The sequence below is a fragment of the Marmota monax genome, unplaced genomic scaffold, assembly GCF_021218885.2.
Source record: "Marmota monax isolate L192 unplaced genomic scaffold, Marmota_monax_Labrador192_F-V1.1 WCK01_AAM20220418_F8-fsc00069, whole genome shotgun sequence".
Lineage (NCBI taxonomy): Eukaryota > Metazoa > Chordata > Mammalia > Rodentia > Sciuridae > Marmota > Marmota monax.
Window position 1 is genome coordinate 8,446,347 of NW_026695243.1, and position 16,059 is coordinate 8,462,405.

Below are 16,059 nucleotides of genomic sequence, written 5' to 3' on the forward strand. Positions count from 1 at the left end.
TCATAAATTTACAGGGTCAGAAGAAAAGGGAATACTTCTATACACTCTGACTTGAGCCATGATTTCTTTTCTGAACAAATTCTGACAGGCCAATGCACTGGCAGAACCAACATGAACAATAAAACAAAACTAATAAAATAAATTTTGCTTTTTCAGTATGAGCACCTAGTTTGTTTTGTTTTTTTTTTTAAAAAAAAGGCTTATCTGTGGGACCTCACACTACTGTATTTTCTTGAGTATTGATGAACACAGAGTAACACAATTACTCCTCTTCCATGAAGATTTCATTCATTCTAAGAACTATGAATCTTAAGATTTAAATGCCAGAATATACTGGATATCATGTCATCATCCCATTCCCTGAGGTATATATTCTTCTTATACACCCAATATCCTTTACCAGGAAGAAGGCCCTGTTCTCCTGCTTGGGAAATTCTCTCTCCCCCATCTAACTACTACTTCTTTTTTTAAAATATTTTTATTAGTTGTTGACGAATTTTTTTATGTATTTGTATGTAGTGCTGAGAATCAAACCCAGTATGACACACACGCTAGGCAAGCACTCTACCACTGAGCCATAACCCCAGCCCCTCCCATCTAACTTCTAATCCAGATTAAAACATTTGAACATGCAAGCATGGTGGTGCACATCTATAATCCCAGCTGCTCAAGAGGCTGAAGCAGGAGAACTGTAAGTTCATGGCCAGTCTCCAGAACTCAGCAATTCCCCCCACAAAAAAAGGACTGGGGGTCTGAGGGTGTGGATAGTGGCAGAGCACCTCTGGATTCCATCCCAGTAATGCCAAAAACTGTATTTCACATAACTAGTAAATTAAATCCACAACTGTGGGGCTGGGGATGTGGCTCAAGCGGTAGCGCGCTCGCCTGGCATGCATGCTGCCCGGGTTCGATCCTCAGCACCACATACAAAGATGTTGTATCTGCCAAAAACTGAAAAATAAATATTGAAATTCTCATTCATTCTCATTCTCATTCTCTCTCTCTCTCTCTTAAAAAAAAAATCCACAACTGTGTTTATTTAATAATTTTTCTATGGCATAATCAAAATCATTAACCCTTTAGGAAATTTTCAAAGTATAGCCATTCTTTTATAGGTTTCATTTTTTTTAAAACTAGCAATGTCTACCTCATTGTTACTTTAAATTACCTAGGGGGCTGGGGATGTGGCTCAAGCGGTAGCGCACTCGCCTCGTATGCGTGTGGCCCGGGTTCGATCCTCAGCACCACATACAAAGATGCTGTGTCTGCCGAAAGCTTAAAAAAATAAATAAAAATTCTCTCTCTCTCTCTCTCTCTCTCTCTCTCTCTCTCTGTCTCCCTCTCTCTCTCTCTTTAAAATAAATAAATAAATAAATAAATAAATAAATTACCTAGGGAATTATTTATACTACTTTTAAGAATAAACTCAAGAACTCTCTTTCATAAAATACACAGTTTTAATACCACCATTTCAGGACTTGCCACTATGCATCGTTTAGTAGTTTGTTTCCTAGAGCTAGGGGTGTAGCTCAGTGGTAGACAGCTTGCCTATATGCATGAGACCCTGGACTGGATTCCCAACACAGGAAAAATAGAAATAAAAATTTGTTTCCTTATTCTTTTTCTAGAGACTCTAAGCATGAAAATGAACTAACAGTGTAGAAATGTTTCATGTGTGCATCTCCCAAACTCACCATAAAGCCTGCCAGATAAAATTTATTCAAAGAATGAAGAACAAATGAAGTAAGACATGGTTTTATATTTCTTTTGTATTCAACTCTAACCCCTAACCCCACTTACATTTGATTAAAATAATTTACCCAAAATGACAAGGCTGGTCATAAAAATGTTTTGTTTTTGTTTTTTAACAGAGTGAGTACTCATACTAGATACTATCTAACATTCTGGATAAAGTGACAAAAATACAGCAGGTGCTTGTTCTAACACCATCAAAAAAAAAAAAAAAAAAGACAAAAAAAAGTCAGATGCCTTCACAGCTGCCAAGAAAATTGTTCATTACAACATGTAAACCCCCTGACACTTATAAAATGGTTTGTATGAAAAAGATGAAAAGCAAAACTCATCTTACTTTCAAACTTTTTTATCAGTTTTCTGTAAAAATAGATGTTCATATTTTACTATGGCTGGTACCCTGATAAAATGAAGCCCAAGCTAGAACTTTTAGCACTGCTTAAGAATCACCGAAGAGATGTACAGCCAAGTTAACAACTGAAATATTAAGTTTCTTTTAAATTTTTTTTTAGCTGTAGATAGACATAACACCTTTATTTTATTTACTTTTAAGTGATGCTGAGGATCGAACCTAGTGCCTCACACATGCTATTTATGCTAGGCAAGCATTCTACCACTGAGCTACAACCCCAGCCCTTAAATATTAAGTCTTTTGCTGAATAAAAAGATTCACTTAAAGTAGGTTTATTAAGTCAGGGGGTTGGCGCATGCCTATGGTCTCAGAGATTCAAGAGGCTGAGGCAGGCTGGGCACAGTGGCACATACCTGTAATGCCAGTGGCTCAGGAGGCTGCAACAGGAGGATTTTGAGTTCAAAGCCAGCCTCAGCGAAAGAATGTGCTAGGCAATTCAGAGAGACCCTGTATCTAAATAAAATACAAAACAGGGCTGGGGGTGTGGCTCAGTGTCAAGTGCCCTGGAGTTCAATCCCCCTCCCCCCAACCAAGAAAAAAAAAAAGAGGCTAAGGAAGGAGGATCACAAGGTCAAGGCCAGTCTCAGCAATTTAGCAAGACCCTGTCTCAAAATAAACAATAAAAAGAGCAGGGGATGTAACTCGGTGATAGATCACCCATTGCTTCAATCCATTATACCACAAAGTGAAATAAGGGAAGGAGAGAGGAAAACTATCACATTAACACTAACTATATTTTCTTAAATAAATAGTTCTTCTGCAGTTTAGTGTAAAGAGTTGACTAGAGAAGGGGGGGGGGCATCTACAAAAAGGTACTGGGCTAAAGATTATCTGAACCAAATGTGAATGTCCTTCCAAGAAAGGTATTCCATTTCCTCACCTACCTTTCAGTTAGGAAACTATTACACACTGTGAAATACACTGACAGACCCATATTCTATAAATGGAACTAGTTCTAGGGTTAGGTACAGACAAGATTAAAATAGAATACCTTTAAACAACTGCTGTTTCCACTCATTAGCACCAATTACAAATACCTGCTTTAAAAAGGAGTTCTGCCCAGCACAGTGACTAGGGAGGCTGAGAGAGGAAGATCACAAGTTCAAAGCCAGCCTCAGCAACTTAGTGAACACTGTTTCAAAATAAAATATTTGTTAAAATCCCTATTTTGTATTTTATTTAGATACAGGGTCTCACTGAGTTGCTTAGGGCCTTTCAAAATCTTGAAAGCAGGTAGTACAGTGGCTGGAGATGTGGTTCAGTGGTGGACTACCCCTGGGTTCAATCCCTAGTACCAAAAATAAAAATAAAAAGCAGTTTCCTTTCACTAACAAAGCCAATGCCAAGGTGATTTAGCATATTTCTTACCCAAGATCATACTTAGTCCTTTAAAAACTTGGTTAACAGGTAATGAACAAACTGTGTGGTTACTGGGAAGAAATGGTAGGGATAAAGGCAAAAAGTTGTGTAAAGACATGGGAACAAAGGCTGGGGTTGTGGCTCAGTGATAAGAGTACTTGCCTACCATGTGTGAGGGAGGGAGGGAGAGAAGGAAGGAAGGAAGGAAGGAAGGAAATAAATTTGTGTCCAACTACAACATTATATACATATATATATGAATGAATGAATAAAGACACGGGAACAAACAAAAAGAACTTTTAAATAATGAAGATCACCATAAATACTATTAATGATGCTGCTGTGAGGATCAAAGAAATATTTTTCCCCAATGTAACCTACTATGTCTTAGGAATTATCCATTTTTATCCAACACACGAGGATATATAAGTATATAAGTATACAAGTTATCAACTTCTCTTGTTTCTAAATACATTTTTTAAAACAAATTCAATAAAAACTCAATAGCCGCTCGGCTCCCAGAATTAAGCAACATAGCTAACAATTTTGTGACTCACTCCAAAGACCTTTTAGTTTCAGTTCCTATTTCTGAAACTCTTCCTTAAATATCTGAACCTATTTTCCCAAGTTCTATTGAGGAGATGGGGGAGTGCATCTCTGATTTCTGTGGGAATTTCCTGAAGCCAGGTTTTGCACATAACTTTGCATTATGCTATGATGGAGTAGACTGGGATAAATGTGTAATGACTCAGGAAAAATTCTGGGAAGACTGGTTCTGTTTTCTTTCTAATTTACGGGTATGTTATGATCCTCTCTCTTATGTGATTTTTTTGGGGGTGGGGGAGTGGGGTACAATTGCAGACGGTGGGAAAAAATCCTACTATGGAGAGCAACTGGATTATGTTTAAATTCAGATTTTACTATGAGAGGATACAAATAAAGGTTTTTGAGAAAGAAGACTAGGACAGATCAAACCTAAAATTAAGTGAAAAACTAATTTCATGGCTAATCATCACTATTTTAAAACCAGAAGTCCAGTAAAACTTGCAAAATTATAAACACAGAGATATATCTATAAGATGTGAAGTCACAAGGAAATGTTATACCCTAATACAAAACAAGACAAATGACCCACAAAATCAGCTTTTTAATACACATTATCTAGCATTTATTTAAAAATTCTAAGAAAAAATAGGCAAGGAAAATGTGATCCATCATCAAGAGAAGAAACAGGCATCACTCCCAAATCCAAAGATAGCCAAGCACTGTAATTTTCATACAAGTACTTTTAAATTAACTATAATAAGTATGTTAAAGAATCTAATGAAAAGATCAAGTATGAGCAGATGTAGAATGCCAGCAGAGATGGAAAGGTAAAGAGATAAATGGAAATGCTAAAAATGAAAAATGTAATATCAGAGAAGAAAAATGTTAATGGCTCATAAATTAGGCTATTCAAGAAGACAAGACCTAGCAGAAGAAAGACTCAGTGAATGTGAAGTTAGGTCACAGGACAACCACTGAGACAGGAGTTCAAAGCCAGCCTCAGCAAAAGCAAGGTGCTAAGCAACTCAGTGAGACTCTGTGTCTAAATAAAATACAAAATAGGGCTGGTGGGGAGCTGGGGTTGTGGCTCAGAGGAAGAGTGCTCTCCTAGCATGCGTGAGGCACTGGGTTTGATCCTCAGCACCACAGGGAAAAATAAATAAATAAAGGTATTTTGTCCACTACAACTAAAAAAATAAATGTTTTTTTAAAAATAGGGCTGGGGATGTGGCTCAGTGACTGAGCCCCTGAGTTCAATCCCCAATAACCACAACCCCAAAAAACGGCAACCAAATGGAACCTCAAAGAGCATAAAAGTGGGCTGGGGATGTGGCTCAAGCGGTAGCGCGCTCGCCTGGCATGCGTGCGGCCCGGGTTCGATCCTCAGCACCACATACAAACAAAGATGTTGTGTCCGCCAAATACTAAAAAATAAATATTAAAATTCTCTCTCTCTCTCACTCTGTCTTTAAAAAAAAAAAAGCATAAAAGTTAGGGGGAATAAAGAAACAGAGTGCTAAGACACATCTGGAACAATACCAAATAACCTAATGTATAGGTGAGTCTCAAAAGAAGAGAAATGGGGCATAAGAAATATGAGAAGAGATAATGTCTGAGAATTTTCCAAACATAATAAAAAGACATCAACCATGCAGATCTAAGAAATTAGCCAAACCCAAGCAGAATAAATATGTAGAAATTCAAACCAAGGAAATGTTGAAAACAAAAAATAAAGGGAAAACCTTGAAAGCAGGTACAGTGGGTAAGAGGGATGATACATAAATAGAATGATGATTAAAATGATGGCCAACTTCTACACATTAAACTACAAAGCAATTATAGATTCACTTTTTAAATAATCTACAACAACTGGGCATGGTGGTGAACACCTAATAATTCCAGCTACGTCAGGGGACTGAAGTAGGAGGATTGTGAGTTGAAGCTAGCCTGGGTAGTCTGGTGAGGTCCTGTTTCTAAAAACAAAAATTATTTTCAGTTGAGTATGTATACATAGTTGAGTATGTATGCATTATGTTGAGTATGTATACATTTTCCTATGCCAATATATCCCAATAAAGTGGATTAAAGAGTGGGAGTTTAATTATAAAGTCCTATTGCAAAGACCTATTTTTTTTTCTTGAATTAGAATCTGAAGATATTTTTTCAGATATAAAAAGAATTGTTTTGTTGAAACTTTTTTAAAAATTCTTTAAAAATCACCAGGCATGCATCTCTGTAATCCCAGCAATTTGGGAAGCTGAAACAGGAGGATTCCAAGTTGAAGACCAATCTGAGTGAGAATGAGACCTTGTTTCAAAAAACAAAAAGGGTTGGGTATAGATTGCACCCTTGGGTGCAATCCCCAGAAGAAAGAAAGAGATGGTACAGAATAGAGGACACAGAAACCAATCCACAAAACTACAACTATCTTATATTTGATAAAGGGGCTAAAAGCATGCAATGGAGGAAGGATAGCATCTTCAACAAATGGTGCTGGGAAAACTGGAAATCCATATGCAACAAAATGAAACTGAATCCCTTTCTCTCGCCATGCACAAAAGTGAATTCAAAATGGATCAAGGAGCTTGATATCAAATCAGAGACGCGCCGTCTGATAGAAGAAAAAGTTGGCTACGACCTACATTCGGTGGGGTCGGGCTCCAAATTCCTCAATAGGACACCCACAGCACAAAAGTTAATAACTAGAATCAACAAATGGGACTTACTCAAACTAAAAAGTTTTTTCTAGGCAAAAGAAACAATAAGAGAGGTAAATAGGGAGCCTACACCCTGGGAACAAATCTTTACTCCTCACACTTCAGATAGAGCCCTAATATCCAGAGTATACAAAGAACTCAAAAAATTAGACAATAAGAGAACAAACAACCCAATCAACAAATGGGCCAAGGACCTGAACAGACACTTCTCAGAGGAGGACATACAGTCAATCAACAAGTACATGAAAAAATGCTCACCATCTCTAGCTGTCAGAGAAATGCAAATCAAAACCACCCTAAGATACCATCTCACTCCAGTAAGATTGGCAGCCATTATGAAGTCAAACAACAACAAGTGCTGGCGAGGATGTGGGGAAAAGGGTACACTTGTACATTGCTGGTGGGACTGCAGATTGGTGCAGCCAATTTGGAAAGCAGTATGGAGATTTCTTGGAAAGCTGGGAATGGAGCCACCATTTGACCCAGCTATTCCCCTTCTTGGTCTATTCCCTAAAGACCTAAAAAGAGCATGCTACAGGGATACTGCTACATCGATGTTCATAGCAGCACAGTTCACAATAGCAAGACTGTGGAACCAACCTAGATGCCCTTCAATAGACGAATGGATAAAAAAAAATGTGGCATTTATACACAATGGAGTATTACTCTGCATTAAAAAATGACAAAATCATAGAATTTACAGGGAAATGGATGGCATTAGAGCAGATTATGCTAAGTGAAGCTAGCCAATCCCTAAAAAACAAATGCCAAATGTATTCTTTGATATAAGGAGAGTAACTAAGATCAGAGTAGGGACGAAGAGCAGGAGAAGAAGATTAACATTTAACAGGGATGAGAGGTGGGAGGGAAAGGGAGAGAGAAGGGAAATTGCATGGTAATGGAAGGAGACCCTCAGGGTTATACAGTGGAGGGGGTAGAGAGAGGGGAGAGGAGGGGAGGGGAGGGGAGGGGAGGGGAGGGGAGAGGTGGGGAGGGGGGAGGGTGGAGGATGGGAAAGGCAGCGGAGCACAACAGACACTAGTATGGCAATATGTAAATCAATGGATGTGTAACTGATGTGATTCTGCAATCTGTGTATGGGGTGAAGGTGGGAGTTCATAACCCACTTGAATCAAAGTGTGGAATATGATATGTCAAGAAATTTGTAATGTTTTGAACAACCCACAATAAAAAATTAAAAAAAAAAAAGAAAGAGAGAGAAAGAAAGAAAAAAGAGAGAAAGAAAGAGAGAAAGAGAGAAGAGAGAGAGACAGAGACAGAGAGAGAGAGAAAGAGAGGAAGAGAGAAGAGAGAAGAGAGAGAGAGAGAGAAAGAAAGAAAGAAAGAAAGAAAGAAAGAACACTTTGAAAACAACTTTTTTATATATATAGAACAAAAAAATTAAAAATTTTAAAATTAGGGGCCTGGGGTTGTGGCTCAGTGGCAGAACGCTTGCATGGCATGTGTGGAATACTGCATTATATTCTCAGCCCCACATATAAAGAAATTCATTAAATAAATGTCTATCAACACCTTAAAAAATTATTTTAATTTAAAAATTAAATCACCAGCATCCAAAAAATCCTAATCTAAACTGAGCCAAGAGTTTGTGATTTATATATGGACAATGTATCTAAAACTCTTTGTTAGAGGCTAGGAGTATATGTGGCTCAGTGGTAGAGCACTTGCCTAGAATGTGCGACAGGAGGCCCTGATTCAATCCCTACACCACCAACAGAAAAGAATTTTAAGACTTTTGTAGTCTTTATTTTGTTACTTAGGGATATGTGTTACAAATAGTAAAAGAAATTTAGTTTAAAAGAATAAACTTGAAGGTAAATCAAATGGTAATCATAGATAGCATAGCTCAAGACCTAGACCAAATATTTAAACAGAAAATTAAAAAAGGTTTTTTTGAGGGGAGAGAGAGTTAACCAGGGATTGAACCCAGAGGTACTTAACCATTGAGCCACATCTCCAGCCCCAGCCCTTTTTATTCATTATTTTGAGACAGGGTCCGCTAAATTGCTTTAGGACCTTGATAAATTGCTGAGGCTGGCTTTGAACTTGCTATCTTCCTGCATCAGCCTCCAAAGTCATCTGGGTTACAGGTGTGCACCACAACACCCAACAAAAAAAAGGGCATTCTAATATCCAATCATAAAAGCAGTCATTATTCCTCATCCACACCCCAAGTGCCCTAGAAAAATAACACCTATATAACCGTTAACCAAACCCCTAATGGATTAACCAGATAATATCTAACTTTACGAAAACCAAAGCCATAGGCTCACATATTAGGCCAGGCCATCAGATTTCCTTGACCAAAAGATACAAACACTCTTGCTCTGTGATATTGGCCACTTAAACAAAGATCAAATGACATGTAGCACCCTAACTGCAGTGGCCATTTTGGGCCCTGTACATTCTATACAAGTAGAGCAAAAATCCAAGTATATTAATAGAAGAATAAAAATGTAGCACAGTCACAGAGAAAAGCAGTGTGAAAAAGCTAAACAGTTTCCCAAGAGAAGGAAGAAGTAGCCTTAGTTTCCTGGCTCTCAAATTTCAGTCTTGTAAAAACTATTCTGAACTTGATTTTTCCTGTATTCATATGCCTAGAAAATTGTTATAAAAAATTATTCACCTATTCCTTTTAATTTCTATTCCTTAAACTACCTGAATATAATTCTTTACTCTAAAAACCCAACTAGCCAGGCATGGTCACGCATGCCTGTAAGTGCAGCAATTCAGGAGGCTGAGGCAGAAGGACCCAAGTTCAAGCTTAGCCTTAGCAACTTAGCTAGGCCCTAAGTAATTTAGTGAGACCCTGTCTCAAAATAAAAATGAAAAGGGCTGGGGATGTAGCTCAGTGGTAAAGTGCTCCTGGGTTCAGTACCAAAAAAAGAAAAATAAAAACCTAACTAAAGCCACTGAAATTAAACCAAGAGCTCAGCAAGCAGAGCCCTATTGAAACCTGAAAGGAAACAAAAGATCATCTTTCTTCTTACTCCAAGTTAAGGTTTTCATTTAAACGATGGTTAGGAATTTAAGGAGACAGAGAAAATGATTTTTGAAAAAAAGTTGTTATTCAGATACCTTCAGAATTATAATATTTTTTCTCTGGATTGTTTAGATGGGACACATAACCTGGGATCCAACTGATTTGGAGTTTCCAAAGACTGAAAGCTTATCTTTTGAAATAAGATTATAAGTTTAGAATTTTCATTTGTGCAATTTTCTCTCTAGGCCTTTTCTCTGTTCTTGGCTCTGTCCTCTTTTTCCCTTGAAAAAGTGATCCACAGGCAACTTCAGATATGCCTCTTTATTATCATTCAAATACTGTGAAAGAGCCTTACAATGAACCTTGAACAACAGGAGATGGTTTTCCAGGAAGATCTGGTACCTGACTTGTTACAGACTGCTAATTCCAGAGGCTGAGTAACTTAACTCCATAAAGATTTAACAAAATATATGTAAGTTATGTATACTGGTATGTAAACAATGGCAATTCAAACTTTTAAAGTTATTGTATAAAATATACAAACAAGTTAAAAACACAATGACTGCTGGGCACAGTGACACACACCTATAATCTCAGCCATTTGGGAGGCTGAGGGAGGAGGATAGCAAGTTCAAAGCCAGCCTCAGCAACTTAGTGATGCCCTAAGCAACTTAGCAAGTCCCTGTCTATAAATAAAATAGAAAAAGGACTGGTGATGTGACTCAGTGGTTAAGATCCCCTGGGTTCAATCCCTGGTACAATTAAAAAAAAAAAAAAAAAACACACACAACAACTGCTACATCACCCTGACTTAGTTGAGTGATTACTATTAAGCAACCACTTTTAGCTCAGAAAACATACCAATACAGGTTGCTAGATAGTCTCGTAAATCATTCCTATAATATTATGATACCATTTTTAGAGTGGAAGATCAGCTTTAAAACAATTTGTGTTGTCTGGATCTTTCTGATGTATAATTTTTTTACTGTATGAAAAGATGGTCTAACTTAAACTTCTTAAGACACCTCAATTTATCCCAAATGCAGTTAATAAAGTATTAATATTGAATTACATTTGGAAGGATATATCTTAGGAAAAGATGATACAGAAACTGTTAGTTTCAAGTACAAAACTATAATTACTACCATTGATATCACTCTAATAATAGTGATTCCTAGTAACTTAATTATTTCCTTTTGGCAGAGGGGTGGACAATGGGAGAATGAAACCAAAACAAACATTAAATAAAGGGTTAAAATTTTTCATACACACAGATGGAGATGATGAGAAGAGCTATGACCAAGGGACAGAAATCGGAATGACAACTCCCTCAAAACACTGAAGAACAACAAAAATAAGCCCATTATTCATTTCTATTAGTTTCAACTACAATAACCACAGAGAATCTAAATATCCAATTGAAGAAATACTTTAAAGGTATCTGAAGACCCTGGTATGTATATTTACATGCTATACAACTTTATTTTCCTCAACCTGTTCATTTAAAGGGGCAAAAAGAGGGCTGGCACTGAAAATTATGCTAAGTGATTTCAAATTCTCTGATCAAATCATAACCAAAACTATATTTAATAGTCCACTTACCATGAAAATCTGCACCCAACTTCTTAGAAGCCATTTAGAACCTGAAAAACAAGGAAATATTTCTTAGGCACATGCTTTAGGGGACTATAAACAAATACAAAAATAAAGACAACAAAAAAGAAACCAAAAGACCAATTTCAGGACTGACATGGTCCTCACATCTCATTCCCAAAGTCCCATAATAGGGCCAACGTGATGGCACATGCCTGTAATGCCAGCAACTCAAGAGGCTGGGGCAGGAGGATCACAAGTTCAAGGCCAGCCTCAGCAACTTAGCAAGGCCCAAAGCAACTTAGAGGGATCCTGTCTCATAAAAAGGGCTGGAAATATGTATATTTCAGTGGCTAAGCACCCCTGGGTTCAATACCTGGTACAAAAAAAAAAGACAATGGCTCTAAAGTCTCATAAAGACACAATGGAGAAAAATAAATGAGTTTTTCAAAGAAAACTTAAATATTTCTTAAATCTACATCTAAAAAAAAAAAATCAGAGAAAAGTACACCATTTATATGCTCACTACCAAATGAAAAAATTACTGGGTACATATCTTCCTGCTAAAAATGACTAATATGTAAATACTAAGAAAAAGATCTCACTGTATTCAGCTAAGCAAATACTAATTATTAGTTATAATTTAGACAAATTTTTAAAATGGGGAATAATCTTATGAACCATTTCAACTTTGTATAAAATTCAAAAATAAAAAATGAAGGGGAAATCCCCATAAGATCAAACATTTAGTTCAATATTATTTTTGTACTTTCAGTCTCTTCAAAAATAAGTACAAAACAGGTGTGGGGGTGCATACCTGTAATCCCAGTGGCTCGGGAGGCTGAGATAGGAGGATGGCAAGTTCAAAGCCAGCCTCAGCAATTTAGCAAGGTGTTAAGCAATTCAATGAGACCCTGTCTCTAAATAAAATTCAAAATAGGGCTGGGGATGTGGCTCAGTGGACAAGTGCCCCTGAGTTCAATCCCCAGTACGAAAAAGAAAAAGCACAGCTGGGCACAGTGACACACAACTATTATCCCAGAAACTCAAGAGGCTGAGGCAGGAGAATTCCAAATTCCAGGCTTACTTCAGCAACTTAGCAAGACCCTAAAAAACAAAGAGAACCTGTCTCAAAGTTTAAAAAAGGGCTAAGGATGTAGAAAAGTAGTAAAGCACCCCTAGATTCAATCCCCAGTACCCAAAACAAACTAAAAAAGACACAAAGTCCTTTCCTGCACATACAAACTAGTATGAGCTCTTCAACCTAAATGTTTATCTGCCTTTATATGATGTTTCTATCTTTTTCTTTTCTTTCTTTCTTTCATTTATTTGGGGAGAAGGGTACTGGGAATGAATCCAGGGGCACTTTACCACTGAGCTACATCCCAAGTTCTTTTTTTATTTTAAGACAGGCTCTCATTAAATTGTTGAGGCTGGCCTAGAACTTATGATCCTCTTGTCTCAGCCTCCTGAGTGGACGCAATTACAGGCACATACTATAACACTCAGCCCATGTTTATATATTTAATTTATCTAAAACATAAGCAAGAAAAATATTAAACAATTACATGAATTTATGGTTATGGTGTCTATTAGCCTGCATCACAGTACATTATAAGATATCATATGGAAAAAGTTATTTTCTACTATAAGTAAAAAAACAAAAAGCACATTGCACCATCTTGTGAAAAGTCATTCAAAATAGAATTAAAGAGTGTGGTAGTGTAGCTCAGTGGTAGAATGTATGCTTAGTATTCTCCAGGACCAGAATTGAATCCCCAGCAACAGCAACAACAAAACACACATATACACAAAAATAAAAAAATTAAAATCCACACAGGATTTCTGCCGCAGTCTGGCTGGGCACAATCAGGAGCCACTTGTCAAAAGAAACTAACTTTATTTTTAGAACCACACACGCCAAACAAAACAGCCTCTCAGGAAAAACCCTCAGAGCCTCAACTGCCACCACCGGGAGAGAGAGGCTTGTGGAAAGCCGGTGGTGGCAGTTGAGGCTCTGAGGGTTTTTCCTGAGAGGCTGTTTTGTTTGGCGTGTGTGGTTCTAAAAATAAAGTTAGTTTCTTTTGACAAGTGGCTCCTGATTGTGCCCAGCCAGACTGCAGCATTTGGTGGCCCGTACGGGGAACGACTGAGGGTAAGTGAAACTGCTCGCCCCTGAGGGCAGGGCGAGAGGATGGGTAGCCATTTTAAGATTCCTCTTTTATTTTGCTTCACTTTTGTTTTAAGTTGCCTGTCCCTGGAGATGAGTGAGACGGAAGAAAAACCGCTCACATCTGAGGAAAAACTATTTACGTCTGAGGAACAGATAGGGAGAAAGGACGGATGCACATGTCAGGAGGATAGAAAGGCTATAATGACATTTTGTTGTTCCCTTTTTATTTCATTCTGTCTCGGTTTTGTTTGGCGTCATCTTGTTGGGTTGTATTATAGTAGAAATATGGGATCAGAAATTAGTAAAAAACAAACTGAAAGAGTGTTAAGTAAATTGTTAGAGGAAGGAGGCATCCCAGTAAAATCAAGAGCAGTCAGGGCATACGTTGATACAATACAAAAATGTAGCCCATGGCTTTTTAAGGAGGAGTTGTTGAATATATCACAATGGAACCATCATGGTGAAGATTTAAAAAGAATAGAAAAGAAAAGCCCAGGGACTCTGCCAGTTGGCACATTGCCATTGTGGACGTTCATATCTTGTTTGCTTAGTCCAAAGCCTTCAGTTCAGACAATGGTAGAGGAAGGAGAAGACATAATGATTCAAGTAAAAGAGAAGGTCTCTCAAGTTAGTCAGACAGAGGAAAAGATTCAAGTAAAAGAGAAGGCCTCTCAAGCTAGTCAGACAGAGAAAGAAAGTGTAAAACAGAAAAAGCCATCAGGGGGAAAGTTACAACAGGAGACTGCTACTAACACCTTTCTATCACCAGAGGGTGTAAGTGTCCAACCAACAGCGCCACCTCCATATGCTGGGAGGCCCCCAACCCCCGCAGTTGATAGTTGGGATCCTGAGACAAGATCTCAAATATTAACATGCCCTGTATTTGAGGCAGGAGGGCAGCGATTTTACCAAGTTTTAAATTTCAAAACAGTGAAGCAGCTAAAAGAGGCTGTAACAACCTATGGTCCTCAAGCACCCTTCACTGTAAGCATGGTCGAATCCATTAACAACTTGAACATGACGCCAGCAGATTGGGCTAATATGTGTAAAGCTGTGCTAAATGGAGGACAATACCTGTTATGGAAGGTTGCCAATGAGGAATTTTGCAAGGAGACGGCTAGGCGAAATGCAGCAGCTGGTTATCCTCAGAGAAATCTAGATATGTTGTTAGGAAAGGGACCTTATGAGGATCAGCAGCAACAAATTGCATATGATCCTGGCGTATACGCACAAATTGCTGCAGATGCAATTAAGGCATGGAAGACTTTACAAGGACATGGAGGTTTACAAGGTCAATTATCTAAGGTAATACAAGGAGCTAATGAACCTTATGCTGAATTTGTAGATAGGCTTATTCAAACAGCTACCAGAGTTTTTGGGAATACAGAACAAGCAATGCCATTACTAAAACACCTGGCTTATGAGCAAGCAAATCGTTGGTGCAGAGATATCATTAGACCATGGAAACATGAAGATTTAAACACATATATTAAATTATGTAGAGACATTAATGAACAAGAGCAAGTCGTGGCAGCTGCAGTAAAACAGGCTTTAGATGCCAGGCCAAGAACATGCTACAATTGTGAACAAACAGGACATTTTAAAAGCAATTGCCCCATTGGAGGAGGGTTTAACAAAACTAGGTATCAAAGGAGTAGAATACCAGGTATTTGCCCACGATGCCATAGAGGGAGACATTGGGCTAATGAATGCCGTTCTCAAACCACCATAGAGGGTACTCCATTATCAAAAAACGAACAAGGACCAGGTGTTTATCCACGATATCGTGGAGAAAGGCATCGGGCTCCATTGCCAAAAAATGGACAGGGGGGCCCAATGCTCCGGGGCCCAAAACCACAAATATACGGAGCACTGGAGGAACCCAGCAACCCCATCAGGGTAGTGCCCAGGACACATTGTCCATTAGATCCCTCATCAGACAAACCAGAGGGAGCGCAGGGTTGGACATCTGCGCCTCCGCCAGAGCAGTACTAACTCCAGAGATGGGAGTTCAAATCATTCCCACAGGGGTGAAAGGACCTCTTCCCAAAGGAACAGTAGGCTTATTATTGGGACGCAGCTCTTCTACTCTAAAAGGACTTATGATAAGTCCTGGGGTAATTGATCCCAATTATGAAGGTGAAATAAAAATTATAGCCAGTACTCCAAAGGGTATATCAGTAATTTCACCAGCTTGTGTGGGAGAGAGAGGCTTGTGGAAAGCTGGTGGTGGCAGTTGAGGCTCTGAGGGTTTTTCCTGAGAGGCTGTTTTGTTTGGCGTGTGTGGTTCTAAAAATAAAGTTAGTTTCTTTTGACAAGTGGCTCCTGATTGTGACCAGCCAGACTGCGGCAGATTTCTTTTCCAGAAATTGACAAGATGACTAAAATTTACATTAAGAAAGAAAACAAAATAATAAAAAATTTACAGAGAGGCAAAGAAAATAATGAAAAGTTTTAAGATAAGAATAAAGTTGGGGCTGGGGATGTGACTCAAGCGGTAGTG

At 38.2% G+C, this 16,059-nt stretch overlaps 1 protein-coding gene across 4 annotated transcripts in view; it reads right to left on the minus strand.

Annotated features, from left to right (window-relative positions):
* Positions 1–16,059, minus strand: part of Ubap1 (ubiquitin associated protein 1) — a 65,376-nt gene that overhangs the window by 21,627 nt on the left and 27,690 nt on the right. For all 4 annotated transcript variants that reach the window (XM_046457369.2, XM_046457370.2, XM_058578094.1 and 1 more), the window contains one exon: positions 11,393–11,433. In XM_046457369.2, the coding sequence (XP_046313325.1) occupies positions 11,393–11,426 (34 nt within the window). In that variant the 5' untranslated portion in view covers positions 11,427–11,433. The remainder of the gene's footprint in view (positions 1–11,392; positions 11,434–16,059) is intronic.